Source organism: Bubalus kerabau, chromosome 12, assembly GCF_029407905.1.
Source record: "Bubalus kerabau isolate K-KA32 ecotype Philippines breed swamp buffalo chromosome 12, PCC_UOA_SB_1v2, whole genome shotgun sequence".
Taxonomy (NCBI): Eukaryota; Metazoa; Chordata; class Mammalia; order Artiodactyla; family Bovidae; genus Bubalus; species Bubalus kerabau.
Genome location: NC_073635.1, coordinates 79,468,057 through 79,485,062, shown reverse-complemented (window position 1 = coordinate 79,485,062; position 17,006 = coordinate 79,468,057). Strand labels below are relative to the sequence as shown.

The window sequence follows — 17,006 nt, the reverse complement described above, 5'->3', positions numbered from 1 at the left end:
TTTTTTTTTTCCCTCCTGGGAAGTGTGTTTCTTTGAACTGCCTCCCCCGAGTGTGTAACTGGCTGTGCTTTGCTGTTGCAGGCGGACATCTGGTCCCTGGGCATCACGGCCATCGAGCTTGCCAAGGGGGAGCCGCCGCATTCCGAGCTGCATCCCATGAAGGTCCTGTTCCTTATCCCAAAGAACAACCCCCCGACGCTGGAAGGGAACTACAGCAAACCCCTCAAGGAGTTCGTGGAGGCCTGTTTGAACAAGGAGCCGAGCTTTGTAAGTGTCTCAACCTGGGAACGGGCGTCTCCCCCCACGGGGGCCTGATGGGTCTTAGTGGCCTGTTTTCCTTCTCTGCTTTCAGCTGCCTTCATGATCTCATTTCTTTTTCTAAATGGGTATGATTGATTTCTCTGAAGTGGAAATGCTTTTTATTGTTATTTTATCTTTTTAAGGCTTCAAAGTCTACTTACCGTCTTTCAGATTTTCTGGTATCTCCTACCGCATTGAGCTTGAAGACTGTTCTCCTTAATATTCTATGTGGAATCATACATTTTTAATATTTATAGTGGAAGGTTGGATTATTTTTAGCTGTTGTCGTAACCACAAAGTCCGGCCTGAGAAACAGTGGCTAAATAAGTCTTTAAACGTTTTCAGTTTCTTCTTGGCATGTGTTAGGAAGGAAAAGAGGAATGAGATATAAATGTAGTCCCGCTTTGCTTTCCCCTCTTCCTTCTGACTGTCTCGGCTGTTGAGTCGACCCTGGCAGAGCCATGTGGCAGAGAGAACTACATGGCTTCAGCCTCATTTTCTCTCTGAATTAGGATATTTCTTTCAGAGTTGTCTGTGTATTTTAGTGTTGCATGTGTAACACTGTATGTCCTTGTTTGGTTTCCGAATTTTCCAGCAGGGTTAGCCACAGGTCAGGCTGAAACTTCTGAACTTGTGTCCCCCCTCACCCCCCTGCTCCCTACAAAGAACTCTTATCTAAAAATATGCTTTTGTTGTTCAGCTGCTCAGTCATGTCCAATTGTTTGTGACCCCCGAGGACTGCAGCACACTAGGCTTCCCTGTCCTTCACCATCTCCCAGAATTTGTTCACACTCATGTCCATCGAGTCAGTGATGCCATCCACGCATCTCATCCTCTGTCGCCCCCTTCTCCTCCTGCCCTCCATCTTTCCTAGCGTCGGTGTCTTTTCCATTGGCCACCGGATATGAAGAGCCGACTCAAAGTATTGGAGCTTCACCATTAGTCCTTCCAATGAATATTTAGAGTTGATTTCCTTTGGGATTGACTGGTTCAGTCACCTTGCAGTCCAGTGGTTGGTTTTAATAAGAGCACTATGGGTTTGTAATACCATACCAGGTTTTGGTAGCAGAATTCAGTGAGGAATGCCAACATTTTCTAAGACCCCCTTGGGGATGTAGAATGCGCCATTCATCAGGTGCCATGGGGGTCACTGTTCTTCATGTCCTTGAGCTCTGAACGTTGTTACCAGGAGTTTATTCCCAGCCCTAAGCAGACGCTCGCACATCCTCCCATTACAGATAACAGGTCTGGTATTGCTTGCTGGCCCAGTGTACACATCTCTAGCCCAAATGTATCGAGGGGAAGACGAGAGGCTGAGGGTCTGGGCTCTTCTGAGGTGCTTGGAGTTTCACACTCGTGTGGACGGGGACTGAGAAATACCAGAAGTGACCCAGGCTTTTGCACAGGCTTGAGTCGGCGGAGTGTGCCTGGCGGTCATTCAGGAAGCTGCAGTGATTCAGTGCAAGTGGGAATGTGGTCTGACTCGTGTGGTTCGTGTTCCTGCTGTCCGCTCCTGTTTGGGCTGCACGGGAGGCATATGCCATACAGGTGGTTTTGCCATCCTCAAAGCGAGCAGCTGAGTTCAGTGCATGCTCACTGGCTGGGGCCGTGCAGAGCCCAGGCCCTGGAGGACGTCCTCACTCTGATCACAAGGAAAGAGGCCGACCTGGGAAACCAGCGTCTCCAACTCGGGAAGGCTGGTGACTAAGAGAACTTGCCCTTTGAGCATCCACAAAAAAGCTATCTCCTGGCTCCTTTCTTCCAGATGAATCCAAATGAACATTTATCTTCTTATTTTTGGGGGATGGAGCCAAACAAAAAGTTAACGAGGTGATACACAGAACACGTGTTCTCTCTTGCTAGCATTAGCGATGATGGTTGAATGACCTCTGTGAAATTCTCTGTAACATTTCTGTGTGAATGCATTTTCCTGGGGGAAAGGGCGTGTGCTTTCATTGGATGGTTAGCTCCAGGGTATTAAGGACTCCAGTGGATACTAGGTACCTGTCCACACTGTGAATGGGACCCCGCCCACTGATGCTGAATGACAGTCTTTGAATCAATCTTAAAGGAGAAAACTTTGAAACAGGACTCCGTCTTTATGTATTAGAATTGGTTGCTGGACGTTGTGAGGCAGAAGCCTGTCCTTTGGGGTGGAGTCACGTGGAATGCCAAGACCCTGATCTCATGTTTTCCTCTTCATGTGTCGGTTGATGCATTTCCAGAGACCCACCGCTAAGGAGTTACTGAAGCACAAGTTCATAATCCGCAACGCAAAGAAAACATCCTACTTGACCGAGCTCATCGACAGGTACAAGAGGTGGAAGGCCGAGCAGAGCCACGAAGACTCCAGCTCGGAAGACTCAGACACGTGAGTCCGCTCGGCCTGAGTCCCTCGGGGTGACTGTGACTTGGGGGAGAGGGGAGGTTTCCCGAAGCCCCAGGCTGTGTCTGAACCCCAAGCTGTGCGTGACGTGGGCCTGTCTGTTCTTGTCTCCTGATTGGGCTGGGTTTGGGGTTTCTTTTTTCTTTAAAAAAAGAACATCCAGGCTGACGGTGCTTCTGGTGTTAGTATGGGTCTGTATTTGGGAGTCCTTGAGTCTCTCTCTGTTGCTAGTGGAGTTTCTCTGAGTAAATCTGTAATAGTTGTTCAGTCGCGTCCGACTCTTTGCAGTCCCATGGACTGCAGCACTCTAGGCTTCCCTGTCCTTCACCATCTCTGGGCGCTTGCTCAGATTTATGTCCAAAATCTGTAAAGAGCTGGACCTGGTTTCTTTTTTTCGAAATACTGGTTAGGTGAAATGACTTTAAGCACATCTTTCAGTTCAGTCGCTCAGTCATGTCCGACTCTGCAACCCCCTGGACTGCAGCATGCCAGGCTTCTTAAACAAACACATTTTTAAGAAGAGACAAGTGAGGGTATAGGTGATTCCCTGTTGTGTGCCGGTATGTGCCTGGTGTTGTAAGAGCTCCGCCCCAGACATTTCCTGTAACCTGGTGTCGGGTTGAACATCTAGGAGATCTGTTAGCTGAAGAGGTGAATTGGGTCTGGGAGCCCTTTGGGTGCTTAGTGGTGGGGAGAGCTGGATGGACCAGCTGCGCTGACTTGAGCGGAGACTGGAGCCGAGAGGGGAGGGTCAGGGGTTTGGAGGTTAGGGTTAGGCTCAGGCTCCCAGGGGTGGTGGCTCCTCGCCTGCGCCCCTTCACACCTCAGCCAGAAGTGCAAGCTGACCCCTGGCCCAGGCCCACATGCCGGGCCACTGGGGGAGACCCAGAGTGTGTTTCAGGGTCCCCAGGTGATTCCACTGCAGGGTCAGGGGTGAGACCCACAGACTAGGACGTTGTTGAGGTCACGGTGTTGAGCGATGCTGGTGGTCAGGACGAGGATGAAGAGACAGGCGGTGCTGGGCGGGGGTGGTTCTGGACGTTTGTGATTTGGGGTGGTGGGGGGCATCCAACTTGAGCAGTGTCAGGAGTCCACTGAAGGGATGGCCCTGGAGACCAGGCTGGTCTGAGGAGGCCAGGGCTCAGGGAGCCGGCTTTGACGAGGGCACGTGTGGGTCTCCAGGAGGGTGTGTCTCATCTGGAGCAGCGGCGAGATTTGGCCTTGAGGCGAGAGGTACAGGCAGACCATGTGGACTTAGAGCGCCACTCTGTGAATGGTCATTGCAGCCCTGAGGACGCTCCTGCGGGGAAGGGCCGGGGCCCAGGACCAAGCCCTGGGGAACAGCAGCACGAAGGGAGAGCCTGCGGGACCGCTCGGGTGGGAGGAGATCTGGGTGCTGGGAGCCGCGGGCTCTAGGTGAGGCCGATGAGTGGGAGCCTCCGCTGCTGAGCCCCCAACAGCATGAGGACAGAGGGGGGCCTTGGTCATGGTGCGTGCAGGTACAGGGTGGGTTTTGGGGGTGAGCGGAGAGTAAGAGATGGAGGCAGGAGTGGAGGTGACGTGTCCAAGCTCGTGACTGAGGGCCGGGAGGGAGCTGAGTGGGCAGGGCTGCGTGCTCACGTCGGGGCGGATGGAGCTTGTGACTGAGGGCCGGGAGGGAGCTGAGTGGGCAGGGCTGCGTGCTCACGTCGGGGTGGACGGAGCTGGTGGTAGAGCCGCTCCACAGGAAGTGATGGGAGCCACATCCCCACGGGGTGTCCCGCCGCTGGGAGGGTGAGGGCAGGGTGGGATTCTGCAGCCCTGGAGGGACTGGATCGGGCATGGAGCGCGGGGAGGGCCCCCTCCCGCCCACAAAGTCCCCGTCCCCACCCCCTCCATGGAGCTGGCGCCCACTCACGGGCTCACCTGGGTTTCTGTTTTAAGGGAGACGGACACAGACGGCCAGGCTTCCGGAGGCAGCGACTCGGGGGACTGGATCTTCACGATCCGGGAGAAGGATCCAAAGAGTCTGGAGAACGGAGCTCTCCAGCCGTCGGATCTGGAAAGAAACAAGGTACGTCTGTGCGTGCGGAGAGACTAGCCCTCGTCATCAGGACTGGCGACGTTTCGGACCCACTTTGGCGTGAAGCCTGCTGTTCTCGTGGGCTGCCTGTGTTGGAATTTTGCTGTCAGGAAGTCGACAGATTAAGGGATTCCATTCTGTCTGACTACCCAGCGAGGCCGGGCCGCGAGTCTGGGTGCCGGCCTGGTTCACAGTGCTGCCGCTGCTCTCTGTGGCCGCACTGTCAGCTCAGCGTTTCTGACACTGGGTTGTAGGGGGTGGGGAAGGGTGGCTGGGAAATGCTCAAAACGACTTTCCAGCTTTTGACAACACTCTGCCTCTGGTGCACTATGGCGTTCCTCACCAAGGCACTGGGATTTGAGGATTGAGTTTTAAGGAATCTTAAACACATCGCTTTTGGTACTTCCCTGGTGGCTTAGGTGGTAAAGAATCTGCCTGCCGTGCTGGAGACCCGGGTTTGTTCCCTGGGTCGGGAAGATCCCCTGGAGGAGGGCAGGGCAACCTACTCCAGTATTCTTGCCTGGAGAGTCCGGTGGACAGAGGAGCCTGGCGGGCTACAGTCATCCACGGGCTTCCGTCGCAAAGAGTCGGACACGACCGAGCGACTGACAAATGTAATTTTCGATGACTTGGTTTTGTGCCTGTTGGCATTTATGAAAAACTGTATATTTTGAGGGATGGTTTTGAAGCACAGAGGCATAGTTTCTCCTCGGTAGAGCGGACCAGTGGCTGTCCCCTGGCGACCCTAGAGTCCCGCTCTGAGAAGCAGGCATCATTACGCGTTCAGATGGAGGCTGCAGAAGAGGAAGAAGGCAGCGCTGTCCTGTGACGGCCCCTGTGGCAGCCGGCCCTGGCGTGAGCGCTGTCTCCAGGCCCTCTCCATGCGTGGCCCAGCGGTGCAGTTTCGGCCCTGCCCGCGTCCATGCAGGACGCCGCTCCCTGGCGCTCCGTGCCTTTCCACAGGGGATGGTATCTGTGGTCCCCCATCGTCAATTGAAACACAGTGAGGCAGCCCTAGGCAGCTGCCACTGCGGCCGTGTCTCAGAGTCCAGGGAACCCCGGCAAGTATGGATGTTACAACATTGCTCATTACCTTTTCTTTCCTCCTAAGATGAAAGACATCCCAAAGAGGCCTTTCTCCCAGTGTTTATCTACGATTATTTCTCCGCTCTTTGCAGAGGTAAGATGCCCAGTGGACGGCTGGGGGCCAGGCGAGAGGGGAAGAAGGGGGCGCAGGTGCTCATGTCTCTGGCAGGGTGCCCTTGGAATCAGGGAGGTCGGAGCGGCTGACGCAAGCAGGGGGACAGTGGGTTGTGCTCCCGGAGGCCGGCTGGGCTGGGCCCTGCCTTCCAGGAGGGCCTCCTGCTTCCCCAGGGCTCCAGCCCATCGTCCTGGGAGCTGTCGCCACGCGGCTGCCAGCAGTGTCCACGGGGCCTTCAGCAGCCTGGCCCAGGGCGACTTGAACTTCAGTTGTGCTGCTTTCTATAGAACCTGGTTGGGTGCAGCCTGGCCTCTCTGCTTCTGCCAGACTTGGGTTCAGTTCAGTTCAGTCGCTCAGTCGTGTCTGACTCTTTACGACCCCATGAACCACGGCACGCCGGGCCTCCCTGTCCATCACCAGCTCCCGGAGCCTACCCAAACTCACTTAAGTCACTCAAGTTGGTGATGTCATCCAGCCATCTCATCCTCTGCCATCCTCTTCTCCTCCTGCCCTCAATCTTTCCCAGCATCAGGGTCTTTTCCAGTGAGTCAGCTCTTCGCATCAGGTGGCCAGAGTATTGGAGTTTCAGCTTCAACATCAGTCCTCCCAATGATGGCAGTGTGAAAAGTAGATGTTTACTTTAAGGGGATGCCAGATTGCCTGGAGTCCTCAGGTTTCCTGGGGAGCCCCCACAATAGGGGCCTCACCCCACAGGGGCCCTGATTGCGGCCACTGCATCCCGATGCCCTCTCGGCACCCCACTCCCTGTAGATAGGTGCGTGTGTACGGCATCCAGAGGTGTTTCGAGAGTGGGTCTTAGGGTGAACGTTGTTCTTCATCGGGTTCGTATCAACTAGGAGATGAGTTGGAAATAGTCCCCTCTGACACTGCCCTGTGGACTCTCCTGGCTCACGCCGCCTTTAAGGTAATTCCGAGTGAGCCACCCAGCCCCTTCTGTTCAGGTCGTGATCAGAGCTCTCCAGGGAGACTCGAGCAAGGGCTCCTCAGTCCTGGGTGGGGCATCCTAGGTGGGAGGGACCCACAGGGTCATCCTGGGCTCTGCTTGGCCTTGAATCCCCCTTGGGGAGTTCTGGCTGGCAGAGGTGCTGAGGGGACACCGGCTCCCCAGGATTTAGGGCTGCCACCTAGTTCCATGGGCTTCCTGGTGGCTCAGCTGGTAAAGAATCCACCTGCAATGCGGGAGACCTGGGTGCGATTCCTGAGTCGGGAGGATCCCCTGAAGAATGGAAAGGCTACCCACTCCAGTATTCTGGCCTGGAGAATCCCACGGACTCTGTTGTCCATGGGGTCGCAAAGAGTTGGATATGACTGAGTGGCTTCCACTCACTTTTCACTGGTTCCATGAAGTCGAGTGTTCCGGCAGCACCCCAAGGCCTTAGCCACCCGCTTGGTAACCCTGGGAGCTCCGAGTTTCCAGCCCGCGCTGCAGCTCTGGCTGCAGACCAGAGCTAAATGGGCATCGGAGGGCTTTGCTGGTGGTTGAAACGGAAGAAGGGAGCAGAGGGTGTGGACGAAGAGGTGCACAGAAGCCCCCTCCCTGGGGAAGGCAGAGACTAGGGCCTGCCTGGAGCTCTTGGCCTCCCGGAGGGGAATGGCGCGGGCTGAGGCTGCCGGGGCCCTGTGGCTGGAGCAGGTGTGGGCCACACATCATATCACAGATGCCCGTGGTTTCTCATCCTCGGGGGAGTCATGCCGGCCCCGTGTGTTGTGTTTGCAGCTGAAGGAGAAGAGCCAGGCATGCGGAGGAAACTTGGGCTCCATCGAGGAGCTGCGCGGGGCCATCTACCTGGCGGAGGAGGCCTGCCCCGGCATCTCGGACACCATGGTGGCCCAGCTGGTGCAGCGGCTGCAGAGGTGAGTGGTGTCTGTGCCCAGTGCCCTAGGGCTGGGGCTGGCTGCAAAACCGGGGAAGGGAGGGGGTTCTGTCCTCAAGAAATTGGTTACGGGTGAACCGTGTGTATCTGGACTCTCCTGACAGGGCCCAGAGAGCTCTGTGGTTGTGGCGCTTGTCTCATAAACACTGGATGATGGTGGGGCGGGGGGCGGGGGGGGCGGGTGCTCTGAGCTTTCCAGATGCAGCCTCATGCCCAGCTGGAGGGGTGTGGTCCTGAGCCCGGCATCTGTAACTCCTTGTTTGGATTTGTGCTTTAAATTAAGTCAGGGGTCCAGAAACCCCAGAGGTTGGGGCTCAGCGAGGGTGGACACAGCTGTGTTCTCTCTGGGCGGGTGGCTGTACGGGTTCTCGGTTCTGTCTCGTGCCCAGAAGCCCTGTGGTGCTGGCAGGGAGCCCCGTCTCTGGCAGCCTGCTGGGGGGTGGAGTTGGGGGCATCCTGTCCTCGCCAGCGGCCCTGGTGGCACGCCTTCCTGAGTGAGGAGGTGGGACTGCCCATCTGGCCTCCCACTCGCTCCCCCGAGCTTGTTTGTTGGGGAGTCTCCCTGTGGAAGAGGTCACAGAAGCGCAGTCCCCTGGGGCTGCTGCAGAGAGCGGAGGTGGACCGCCCCGCAGCTCTGTGAGCCGAGCTCTCCTCCACACCCAAACCCTTTTCTTTTCCCTGCAAAACACCAGGCAGGTCATTGTTCTGAGGCTCACCTTCCAGGTGAGGTGCCGAGCTCTCCCTAGAGGTTGGCCGGGCCTCCATGGGAACCGGGGCATCTCAGATCTGTCCTGAGATGTCGGCTGGATGGCGCGTGGGGTTTGGGGCGTGGAGGGTCACTGCTTCCACATGGACGTGGTCATGAAGGGGCTGCCCGAGGCCCCCCAAAGGGGGCATCAGAGAAAACCTCAGTGCTGACCCTTCAGGTTGGTTCTCTGGAACTCGGGCTCCCTCGTGAAAACATTCCAACTTCCTAACCTGCTCTCATGTTCAGGCTGGAGGGAAGACTGTTTACTTGGCCACCATCAATTTTGAGGCAGTTGAGGGAATCCAGTGTGGTGTCTGGGTAACTCCCCCCCCCCCCCCCCCCCCGCCACTTTTGATACTAAGAGATTACAGAAATAGAGGAAAATAGAATTAAACAGTCGCCCATATGCTTACCCAGACACCCTTGTTTTCCCCCAGGTTTGTGTCTCCATTCAGTGTGTGTGTGCAATTACATTTCTAACATAGCTTTGTTAAAATTATTGAACATTTTATCCTATAGTAATGTCACGTAGACTTTGCCCTAGTTAATTAATAATGGTCCATCTTTCTGATTTCTCTGGTCCTGCTTCATACCGGCTCTTATTTCTCATTTGAAAGATTCTTCGAGTCAAACAAATAGAACCAAACCAGAAACTGGTGTTGGCTTTGGTTCCCTGCGTCTGTGGTGCCCCCCTGAGAACTGAGGTTTTCCACGTTGTCCTGGACCGCCTGAGGTTGTTACCAGCATTGCCTGTGCGTGACTCTGTTTCCCCGCAGCTCCAGGCCCAGAGGCTGTGGCCTGTGTGGCTTTAATTGATCCCTGTGTCTGTTCCCTTCCTGTAGTTGCTGACACAGGTGATCTGTCCTAGTTCTGTTCAATAGAAGGATGGTGTGAGGCACGTGTGTGGCTTTAAATTTTCTAGTAGCCACATTATTTAAAAAAAAAAAAGCTTTAAGAAAGTGAAGTTGGTGTTAACAGTGTAGTCCTTAGCGCACTGCGTCTGGCTCTTGTTTCATCATGCAGTCAGCGTAGAGGCCTTTCCCCTTGTAGGGCTGAGTCTCAGGAGCAGCTGTGTTTCACACTTTACGGCACATGTCACTGGGAACTCCCTGCATCTCGATGCCGGCGTCAGCGTCGAGTGTGACCGTACGTAACACAGGATAACACGGGTTTAAGTGCCCGCCATCTGCATTACGGTTAGCATTTTATTCCCCATCCTCCCCAGTTCTCTCTTGTCCTCCTCCTCCTAATATTTCCTTATTTATTTGGCTGTGCTGGGTCTTTGTTCTGGCTGCAGGATCTTTAGCTGTGGTCTTTGAACTTCAGGTTGCAGCATGTGGAATCTGGTTCCCTATTCAGGGATGGAACCTCGGCCCCCCTGTGTTGGGAGCACAGTCTTAACCACTGGACGAGCAGGGAAGTCCCCTTCTTTCCTCCTTTGATGTGGGACTCTGCCCCAGCCGTTGGATGACCTTTGCTCCTGGCGGTCCCTGTCTGGATCTCTGAGCTCTCCCTGTGTTGTCCCCCATCCAGAGGCACAGCCATCCACAGCGGCCTGGTCGTGGCTGATGCCCCAGACCCAGTTTCCCTCCCTCAGTGTCATTCCAGTTGGGTCACCGAGGAAACAGGAAGGGCTGGCTTTTGTCTGAAGCATTTTGAAAGGCTTCTGTATGTTTTACTTTGAGTTAATGTGTGGGTCCTTTTGTGTAGCATCAGTCCTCCCATGACATCAGTCTCTCAGTCGTGTCCGACTCTTTGTGACCCCATGGACTGCAGCACGCCAGGCCCCCCTGTCCATCACCAACTCCCAGAGTTTACTCAAACTCATGTCCATCGAGTCGGTGATGCCATCCAACCATCTCATCCTGTATCGTCCCCTTCCCCTCCTGCCTTCAATCTTTCCCAGCTTCAGGGTCTTTTCCAATGAGTCAGCTCTTCACATCAGGTGGCAAAAGTATTGGAGTTTCAGCTTCAACAGTAGTTCCTCCAATGAACACCCAGGATTGATCTCCTTTAGGATGGACTGGTTGGATCTCCTTGAAGTCCAAGGGACTCCCAAGAGTCTTCTCCAACACCACAGTTCAAAAGCATCAATTCTTTGGCGCTCAGCTTTCTTTACAGTCTAACTCTCACATCCATACATGACTACTGGGAAAACCATAGCCTTGACTAGATAGACCTTTGTTGGCAAAGTAACGTCTCTACTTTTTAATATGCTGTCTAGGTTGGTCCTAACTTTCCTTCCAAGGAGTAAGCATCTTTTAATTTCATGGCCGCAGTCACCATCTGCAGTGATCTTCTAATCATTTGTTCCCTGGGCGAGCGTCATGTGTCCTAAATGCTCTTAAAAGAGGACCCGTAATTTGGAATGTTTGCAGCAAGTCCCATTAAACTCATCCTCAGCCATCTCCTGTGGTTGGGTCAGCCCATTTTGAGGCAACTAAGGGAATTTTGGTCATCAAAGGGACCTTGCCCCCATCTTTGTGTCCCAAAGCGAGACCATGTGCAGAATTCTTGGGGGAGGGGAGCTGTCCCACCATTGAGTCTAGCCACCACCATGATTTTTGGGGTGTTGCATCGCTTTCCATTGCTGCATACGAGCCGTGAACCTACCCAAGTTTTTGGATCGTAATATTTGGTCTTTATGTAGAATAAATCGTGTAAAGCCAGACATGTGTAATTTTGTGTATATTTCTTAATCTGTATTTTTCATGTTGCTTAAATATTACTATGATTTGTAATCTGTTTCATTCAGCTCGCTTTTATGTCACCATTTCTCTATTGTTGGACATCAGAATCATTTCCTAATTATTGTAATTACTGAAAATCTAAGAGAGTTTTAGGAAGCAGATTACATGAACAAGCCATCAATATTTTTGTGGCCAAAAAGAGTTTCTTAGACTGATCAAATTGGAATGCACGTGCGCCCTTGGGATCTTACTGTGTCATTGGGTATTATCAATATTTCAATTTTTAAAAATTGATTGTAAGTAAAGGTATATCATTTACCTCTTTATTTGTATCTTTTTTTTCTCTCTCCTGGGACGCTGAACACATTCTAACTTTTAAATTATCTATTAAGTTTTTAGTGTTGGAATTGTGATTTTCGTAGTTTTATGAATTCTTCATGTCATACTATAATTAGCTCACTGGTAGCTTGTACCATTAATTAATTTGTTACAACTTGGGGTTGTCTATGAAAACTAGGACTTTGATCGTTGCTTGAAGTTTTGCAAATTAATTTTTCTTTTTTTAATTTAGAGAAAATGACATTGACTTCTGTTTCTTGTTTTGTTTCTTCCCAGATATTCTCTAAGTGGTGGAGGAACTTCATCCCATTGAAATCCCTTTGGCATTTGGGGTTTTGTTTTTCCTTTTTTTTTCCTTCTTCACCCTCTTCGTTTTCAAAACTCAACGAGAGCCTTTGCTGACTCCGCTGAAGAGGCGCACCATCGGGGGGCCGTTCCCGCCGCAGGGTCACCTGTCCAGGGCCCCACAGCCCTTCCCTGCTGGCCTGGGGCCTGATGGACTCCGGATGGGGTGGGGGAAGGCCAGCTCCTCCAAGCGATTATTTTATTCTCGTTTTTAATTTTGACCATAGTGCACATATCAAGGAAAGTGTCTTTGAAAACAAAAATAAACCCTGAAGTGTATATCTGGGATTATGATAAGGCGACTGAAGAAATGAAACCTCAGGTATCCTGCTTTACGTTGATAAGCAAACCCCCCCGCCCCGCCCACTCCCACCCCCGCCCCCGCCCCAGGAGATGGAGAAATCGCTCTGGTGGATCAGTGTACAGACTTGTAAATAGCGTCATTTTTACGGAAAACCCTCTCGGCGTGCATAGGAATCACTGTGTGCGCTTCGGCCAAGTGCTTCTGTAGATACCGTCAGTGGAGTACATATTTGACAGGCCATGACTTGAGTCTATTGCCTTGCCTTTATTACATGTAAATTTTGAATTATGTGACCAGTGATTTGGGTTTTATTTTGTATCTGCAGGGTTTGCCATTAATAATAATTAAATGCCCCTCTTCGGGAACACTCCCTGTTTGTACCTCAGCAAATGCAGATTTTTTTTCCTCCTGCGTGCCCTACGACCCCTTCGGTACACTTAGAAGTTGATTTTCCTGTTTTCATCGATGGTACTATTTCTTAGTGTTTTAAATGGAAACATATCGCGCCTCATGAAGCTTTAAATTATTTCAAGTTTGTCCCCGATGAAGCGTCCTTGTCTCACTTTGGCTGGAGCCGCGCCCGGCCCGGGTCCGGCGCCCGCCGGCCCGTCCTCCCAGTAGGGTTTTCTGTTGCACCTTGTAGTGAAACCTGCATATCATCTTTCGAAACCTCAACATGTCTGAATGCTTTCACAAATAAATTTTATAACAGGATTTTTGCATACTCTCCTTGGAACGTGACTCTTTAAGAGGGGGCGGTGTACCTGCCGTGTGTGTGTGTGTGCGTGCGTGTGCACTGATGAGGCTGCAGGAAGAAGTGCCCACATTCAAGCTATGGAAATGCCCAGGTCAGCTCCCTATGCAACTTCTAAAAATTGTCCTCTGAAGAGATGGGTGACTGCTGCTGGTTGGTGAAACTGTTCTGTCTTCCGAGGCATTTGCTTTTTTCCTTCAAGGAGCGGGTGTCTACCAGTTGGTCAGCCAGCTGTCTGTACTTTTTTCAGCCCGTGGCAGGGGTCTCTGGGATGGGAAGTTGAGTTCTTGCCGTGCTTCTTCACCGATCTGAGTTACGTGTGACATTCTTGTATATTTGTTGATACGAATCACAGTCGACTCTTGCTGGAGTAGCAGTTCTTGAGGTGGAATCCAAGGCTTTTTGGAAGGAGGGAAGTTACTGGGAAAACTTGAGGACAGGTCAGTTATCTGCAGGCCCCGTGTCCTGGAAGTCACCGGGAGAGACTTCTGAGGGGTGCTTCTTGTTCGGCAATGGAATGGACCTAGTTTTTAAAACTCTAAAATTGTCATGATTTTTAAATTAAAAGTAGATTTCGGTTGTTGTTGATTTCTATAAGGGATACATTTTGGTTAGGAGACATAGAACCGAATTGCGACTTCTCCTCATGCAAATACATTAAAGAGGAAGAATTGAGAGGATTTCGTTTTGTGTTTTGGAGAGAGTTATGAGGGGGCTGGCTGTTTCCCTATGTGAGGCATAAGCCACAGGTGAGTTTCAATCATGATTGGAGAAAAGCATCAGAGGACGGAGCCGTGTTCCCCTGGGGGTGTGCCACTCAGCTGGTCTCAAGAGCCCCGTCACAGCAGCTTTCTGACCTCGAGTTCTTCAGACCTGCATACGGACAGTGGTTTCAAGACCAGACGCTGGTGTGAGTGATGGTGACGCTGACGGGTGAACGGGACTCGGCTCGGGGAGGTGGTGCGACCGGTTAGCAGCCGCTGGTGGGCAGCAACGCACGTCTCCCAGGTCAAGCGGCCGACTGCTTTGGGATTTGGTTGGAAATATCTAATGTTGATGGCCTTCTCGAGGAGGGGAAAGGCGCACTTTGACCGGCTTTGGAAAGTGGGTCCCCTTCCCCTGTGAGTTCTCCGGCTTGCTTTCTGTAGACAGAACATCTCGCCGAGTCAAGGGGGCTAGCATTGGTACATGTCAGGTCCTTTGTTAAAAGACAGGCACCAGCGCTCCAGCAGGACCCCCTCAGGCCTGTAAGCGGCAGGTGGTAGTCAGCCAGATGTGTGAGCTCAGCACTCCAGGTGCATTGAGTGCCACACCGGAGCCTCTGGCGGTCAGCGGGCTGTCTGGCCACACTTCAGGTGGCAGGGGTGCCCACATGGAAGCACAGCCGGCCTTTTTGGAAGTGGAGGTGGTGGGCCGGCCGTGGCTGGTGGTTTACACTTTCAAAGTTGTGTCTTCTGCAGGGGCTGCATTACTGTGGTCGGGGGGCCTCGGCGCCCTAACAGCCTTGGGGTTGCCTCGCTGTAACCAAGTGCCGCCCACCTTCCCGACCTGACGGTTTTGTTCTCCAATGGGTCTTTTGAAGCATTTTATTCTTTACGCGGCATTTTGTACCTTCCTTTTGGCAAAACATGCGGTCTATTTATAAGCATTTTTATATTTTTTCCTTCTTTAAACATGGCTTCTGTATTTCTGCTATAAAATAATGGCAATAACTGGGGAGTGCTGCTGCAAGGCGTGTTCTTAAGCACAGGGTCTGGATCATTCGAGGGTCAATAAAGTTCACAGAAACAAATTGTTTTTGGAATTGTGTCTTTGTGTGTAGAGCAAATAGACAATGTTTGTGTTGTGGTTCCGCCCCACGCCCCCCAACCCCAGGTCTGCATGTATGAGGTGGTGGGTGGGGTCCTTGGAGGTAAGTGATGAGGGTGGAGCCCTCAGGACTGAGGTCAGCTCCACAGCGATCCGTCACCCTTTCCGCCATCTGGGGAGACGGCCTCTGTGAGCCAGGAAGCGGGCCCCCGGACCAGACCCCCAATCCGCCGGGACCTTGATCTTGGACTTCCAGCCTCCAAACCGTTAAGACAGACTGGTTTTCCTGCTTGTTTATTAAGAAATGTGTTTTATATGCGACCCCTTGATGGTGTGTTTAACAGCAGCCTGAATGGGCTGAGGTGGAGGGTGTCCCTGAAACCCAGTGTTTCCAGCAGCTTGGGGGTGGTCTGAATCACCCCTGTGATCTGGACTTGGGTTCTCTTTGACGTTGCAGAGGGACACAGGTAGGTGTGAACAGAAGACTGACCTAGGAGACAACTTCTTCCCAAGCCTCACAGAGGTGAGTGACCAGGGAGGCTTCTGGAGATGCTCGCGGACTGGGATCCAATGGGCACTGGTACCCCCATCTCGTCCTCAGCCCTAAATCTTCCAGAGCCACGACAGGTCTCTCGGAATATTCTGCTTCCCAAGTTGGGAGAAGCAGATGAAACTTATCCGATTCCAAGTTTTTCCAAAGACGCTGTCTTCGCGAGCAGTTGTCTTCACCCCTTTGCCGGGAGCCGGCGAGAGACATTCCACTCGTGACAAAGGTCATGAGGAAGGAGGCGCGGCATACGCAAAGGCGGGATCGAGCCTCGGGAGTGCCCCCGGATATTCTCCAGCATCTACCCCCCAAAACCAGAGTCTGCCTACTTTATTGCTTTGTGCTCTCACCTCTGACTTTACTGGGGGCTGTCCCCCACCACCATCTCTCTCTCTCTGTCAAAGAGTTAACTTACAGCTCCAATTAATAAAGTTCCTGGGCATTAGGAGTGTTTAAATCCAAACCCCTCAGATGGCTCTCTAACTCGCCTGACAAGTTTACCCGGACACCTACAGCTATGCATACGATTGTTTACAGTCTCCCAGCCTCGAGAGGCACGGGAAGCCTAAGATATTCAAATAGCTTAGAGCCTCTCAGAGAGTTAGAAACTGTCAGAATAAAACTAGTAAAAGATTTCATTGATGAGCCAATGCTTGCTGCCAAGTTTCCACATCCCCTGTATTGTATCCTTGAATGTGTATTAATTAATATAGTTGGTATGTAGAAAAAATAAGTAGTGGCCTTGGTGTTAGTAACTTTAGACCCTTAAGGTAATAAATTCTTTACACATCCGCCCTATAGGAATGTAATTTTATCTTCGAAAGATGGCGCCAAACCTTAAAATAATTACTCTTAGAGAAAAGAAGTCTTTGTTGATAAGTCCTTGTCAAGAGTCATAAAATGTTTATAGGCCTTCTGGCCAGAAGATGATGTAAATGACCTAAACCATTTGTATACGATAAATTTGCAGGAAAGAAACCCTGGTTTTTGATAAGCATCAAAGACTGCTGACTTTGCATCCCCTATTATCCTCTATGTGTAAAACGTAGGGTATAAAAACCCCTGTTGAAAATAAAGCTAGGGGCCTTGCTCACCAACGCTTGGTCTCCCCATGTCATTCTTCCCTTTAACTTCCAGCTGAGTGTCCATCTGGAGCGCGGATATCCTCTGCGACCATTGCCTGGGCTTCTAAGACCCACTCGAGAAGGTGTCTGTCTAAGGTGGGGCACCTTCTGCTATTCGAGAGGGCGCCTGCGGCCTCCGTGGTCAGAGCTAACCTGGTGTCATGGGTTATATTGATTTTCTGCGTAAACCAAGCCACTCAGCTTCTTTTCTCCACTGAATTTTCCTACTGAGCTATCCTCATTCTATTACTTTTTATTATCTCTAATTAACATTTGAATAGGTCACCTAGCCGTCTCTCCTTCGAATGCCCTGGATCAGCCCTGGATCAGCCGGGGCTGGACCTCGGCACCCCTTCATCCCCGCTCCCCGTGACCAGCCCCCTCCCCAACCCACCACCCCGAGAGGTAGTTAAAAGACACGAGACAAGATGGGTTGTTTTGCCTTAAAACTTGAGTGTGCTGGATTGTGGCGTGAGGTATTTTTTTAATTCCCTTTTGTTAG

General features: G+C 52.0%; 1 protein-coding gene across 5 annotated transcripts in view; it reads left to right on the top strand.

Annotated features, from left to right (window-relative positions):
• The window catches only part of STK24 (serine/threonine kinase 24), a 141,721-nt gene extending 129,476 nt beyond the window's left edge, over positions 1-12,245 (top strand). For all 5 annotated transcript variants that reach the window (XM_055542887.1, XM_055542888.1, XM_055542889.1 and 2 more), the window contains exons 6-11: positions 82-267; positions 2,526-2,671; positions 4,610-4,739; positions 5,860-5,928; positions 7,688-7,824; positions 11,898-12,245. In XM_055542887.1, the coding sequence (XP_055398862.1) occupies positions 82-267; positions 2,526-2,671; positions 4,610-4,739; positions 5,860-5,928; positions 7,688-7,824; positions 11,898-11,934 (705 nt within the window). In that variant the 3' untranslated portion in view covers positions 11,935-12,245. The remainder of the gene's footprint in view (positions 1-81; positions 268-2,525; positions 2,672-4,609; positions 4,740-5,859; positions 5,929-7,687; positions 7,825-11,897) is intronic.
• The last annotated feature ends 4,761 nt before the right edge of the window (positions 12,246-17,006 follow it).